General features: G+C 48.4%; 1 protein-coding gene across 1 annotated transcript in view; it reads right to left on the bottom strand.

The window, feature by feature from the left end:
- Positions 1-3,233: 3,233 nt before the first annotated feature.
- Positions 3,234-3,565, bottom strand: part of CENPI (centromere protein I) — a 29,085-nt gene continuing 28,753 nt past the window's right edge. The window contains exon 21 of the mRNA XM_018576956.1: positions 3,234-3,432. Within this exon, the coding sequence (XP_018432458.1) occupies positions 3,301-3,432 (132 nt within the window). The 3' untranslated portion in view covers positions 3,234-3,300. The remainder of the gene's footprint in view (positions 3,433-3,565) is intronic.

Genomic DNA, 3,565 nt, shown 5'->3' with positions numbered 1-3,565 from the left:
GAGGGGCTGGATTCCCCCCTCCCCGCTCCGATCCGCCAGCGCTGACTGGCGCAACGGACGGGGGAGGCAGAGCCAGCTGTCAATCATGCAGCTGGGCGGATCCAGACATAATTTTTGTGATCCGCTTCGGCGTCTCAGTATACAGCTCGCGGTATACTGAGCTTAGGGTGACGGGAGGACGCTAGTTTGTGTCCTCCTGTTACCCTAAGGAGAACTATGGGGAAAAGCCCTGACCCCATAGTTCTCCTTTAATGGCCATGGTTTGGACTGGGCTTTCCAACAGGCTCATATAGGGGTCATGGTTGGGACTCCACAAACTCCATATACTGCTTTTGTTTTTGCTGCTCATCCGAGCCATTATATTTTTGGGATCCCAATATTTCAAATACTGTATGCCCCAGATTATGCAATTGCAAGTGTTCTATATGGACAGGAAGGAGATGTCATTGGACCTTTTTGGTGCTGTGGCATAGACCGTTTCCTATGAAGTGTTTTCCTTTTTGAAATAAAGTTATAGACTTTTGTATTCGTTTTGGCTTCTTTTGTGGCGTACAAAGTTTTCATCATGAGATCAGCGTGAAGATGCAAAGAAAACATCTCCCTTATGGTATGAATAATAATGTGTAGCCTGCCGAGATGATCGAGAGGGAACGGAAGCCGAGTCCTCCAATGACCGTCTGAAGAAAATTATACAAAAAAAGTAATCCTGTTTTCTCCCGGCAGTTATTGGAGGACGCCGAATATTCCACATATAGGTTCTCCAAAATAAAGAGGGGCGGGGAGAAAACAAAAAGTAATAAAGTGTCATGGCAGCCCCTAAAAGTGTATGGCCAGCCAAAACCACTGTTTCTACTGCTACCTGTAGCTACATTAAAGAGATTTATTCTCACTTCCTGTCTCGCTGACGATGTTTTACTAGACAGGAAGTGAGCATAAATCTCAAAAAACAACATTGAGGGTTTTAGATGGAGTTCACAGCGCCAAGTTTTGCGCAGCAATTTACAATATATAGGGGAGACTGTACAGTTACAATACAGGAGGGTGAGGAGAGACGTCTGCCAACCTCTGCTCTATAGTATTCCGTTTTGCTCTTCCCTTGGCTGCTACATAAAAGGTTTTATAGGGAGGGTTGGAGGAGCTGGGCCAGCAAAGGCAGCCATGTGACACTCCCTAGAAAGGAGAGGGCTTTGCTAGGAGGAAGGAGCTGGGCCAGCAAAGACAGCAATGTGACACTCCCTAGAAAGGAGAGGGCTTTGCTAGGTGGAAGGAGCTGGGCCAGCAATGTGACACTCCCTAGAAGGCAGAGGGCTTTGCTAGGAGGAAGGAGCTGGGCCAGCAAAGACAGCAATGTGACACTCCCTAGAAGGCAGAGGGCTTTGCTAGGAGGAAGGAGCTGGGCCAGCAAAGACAGCAATGTGACACTCCCTAGAAAGGAGAGGGCTTTGCTAGGAGGGAGGGGGATGTTCTAGGGCAGTGGTGGCGAACCTTGGCACTCCAGCTGTGCCAAAACTACAAGTCCCAACATGCATCTGCCTCTGGGAGTTACGTCTGTGGCTGTCAGAGCCTTGCAATGCCTCATGGGACTTGTAGTTCCAAAACAGCTGGAGTGCCAAGGTTCGCCACCACTGTTCTAGGGCAAAGGAAGGCAAACTTTGCTCCTCCAGCTGCAGTGAAACTACAAAACCCATTGTGTATCTGCCTGGGGGCGTCATACCAAAAAGTTTGTCCGTGTCTTACAGAGCCTCATGGGGCTTGTAGTTCTTCAAGAGCTGGAGGGTCACAGTTTGGTGAACCCCTGGTCTAAAAGGATATCCTTTCCTGTTCGTGAGATGAAACAGGAAATGGGAGAAAACAGATTTGGGAACAGCAGACAGAATCTGGAGCAGTTGCTCGTAGTAACCAATCAGCCCCTCACTTTCAAAACCTAACAGCTGATTGGTTACTACGGGCAACTGCTCCAAAGGGCAGATTACTAGATCTTGCTTTACTTCCTGGAACTCCAGCCCGCATGACTATCTCAGGGGAGGAAAATGCCTTTCCCTGAGATTACAGCAATACTCTGGTGATGTAACCTTCCCAGGATGCAACGCTTGGGCACATTACCTCACTAATGCCCAAGAGGACCAGGAAGTGGAAAAATAGTAATTGCCAGTAAAAGAAAAATAAGTTTGTTTAATTAATGAATGTGGAATTATTTCATACCAGCATGCAGAGCTGCACACGGAGGGGAGGGGGGTAAAGGTCTACTTTAATCCAATTCAATCTAAAAACGAAAAATACAGAGATACTTTAAATATTACACCCATTAGGCAAACTAGAAACATTTTACACGGCGCCCAATCATCGGTACTGCTTTTATTTTCTGTTATTTACAATATTTTATACATGTATACAGCGTGGCACCTGCTTATACCTAGTAAAATACCAGGACAAAGATTATTTTACACTATTAACATTACTATCTTAAAGCTGAATTCCGTAAAAACATAACAATTTGTATTTCTGTCCATCCAGTCCTGAGATGTACACAGCTCTGGCCCCACACACCCATCTGGCAGGGCAAGTCCAATCATTTTTTCCAATAACACTTACAGGTCTGATCCCCCCCCACCCAGTGACTGGACTGTAAAATGAGAAGCATCACCGACGATGAGCTTGTCTCTCTTCTTTCTCTACATATGAGAACGCTCTTTGCGCGGCAGCACACCCGACTGGACCCCTGCGCTGCAGCACACCCGACTGGACCCCTGCGCTGCAGCACACCCGACTGGACCCCTGCGCTGCAGCACACCCGACTGGACCCCTGCCCTGCAGCACACCCGACTGGACCCCTGCCCTGCAGCACACCCGACTGGACCCCTGCCCTGCAGCACACCCGACTGGCTCCTTGCGCTGCAGCACAACCGACTGGCTCCTTGCGCTGCTTCACCCTCCTTCAGCTCTGCTGCACAGGAACTGCAAGAGGCTCATACCAAGTCAAATTTAGATGCAGACGCTGCTTGTCTTGAATCCAAAGTTTGCATTGATGAATACAGAGCTGCATTCATTTGTGGCTTGTATCTGCCTGGAGTTCGGATTTAAATTACCTTAACCTGCTTTCATTATTAATCCCAATGATTGTAGACCAGGGGTGGGCAAACTCTGGCCGCCGTTGAACTACAAATCCCATGAGGCATTGCAAGATTCTAACAGCCATAGGCATGACTCCCAGAGACAGATGCATGATGGGGTTTGTAGTATCACAGCTGGAGAGCCGGAGGTTGCCCAACCCTGCTGTAGACCCTAACCATAGAACACCTCTTAAGATCCAGACTCATCAGTGGTATCCTTCTTCTTGGAGGCCACACGATTGACGCTGGCCTCTAAAAACAGAGTTAAATCGGTCATGCCTTGGCTGGAGAGAAACTCTGTGTAGTTATCCCACCGATGCCCCTGCAAGAGAGAGAGAGAGAAAAAAGGCTTTAGACTGCAGTGTATGGTTGAATAGTGCTCATCATCATGCAGCCCACTTCCTGTGTGTGCAGGGTGTCATGGATCTGCCCCCTGAGGGGGGGGGGGGGGGGGG

This window comes from Nanorana parkeri, unplaced genomic scaffold (assembly GCF_000935625.1).
Source record: "Nanorana parkeri isolate BGI_ZX_2015 unplaced genomic scaffold, ASM93562v1 scaffold81, whole genome shotgun sequence".
NCBI classification, from domain to species: domain Eukaryota; kingdom Metazoa; phylum Chordata; class Amphibia; order Anura; family Dicroglossidae; genus Nanorana; species Nanorana parkeri.
This window is presented reverse-complemented; position numbering and strand designations above follow the sequence as displayed.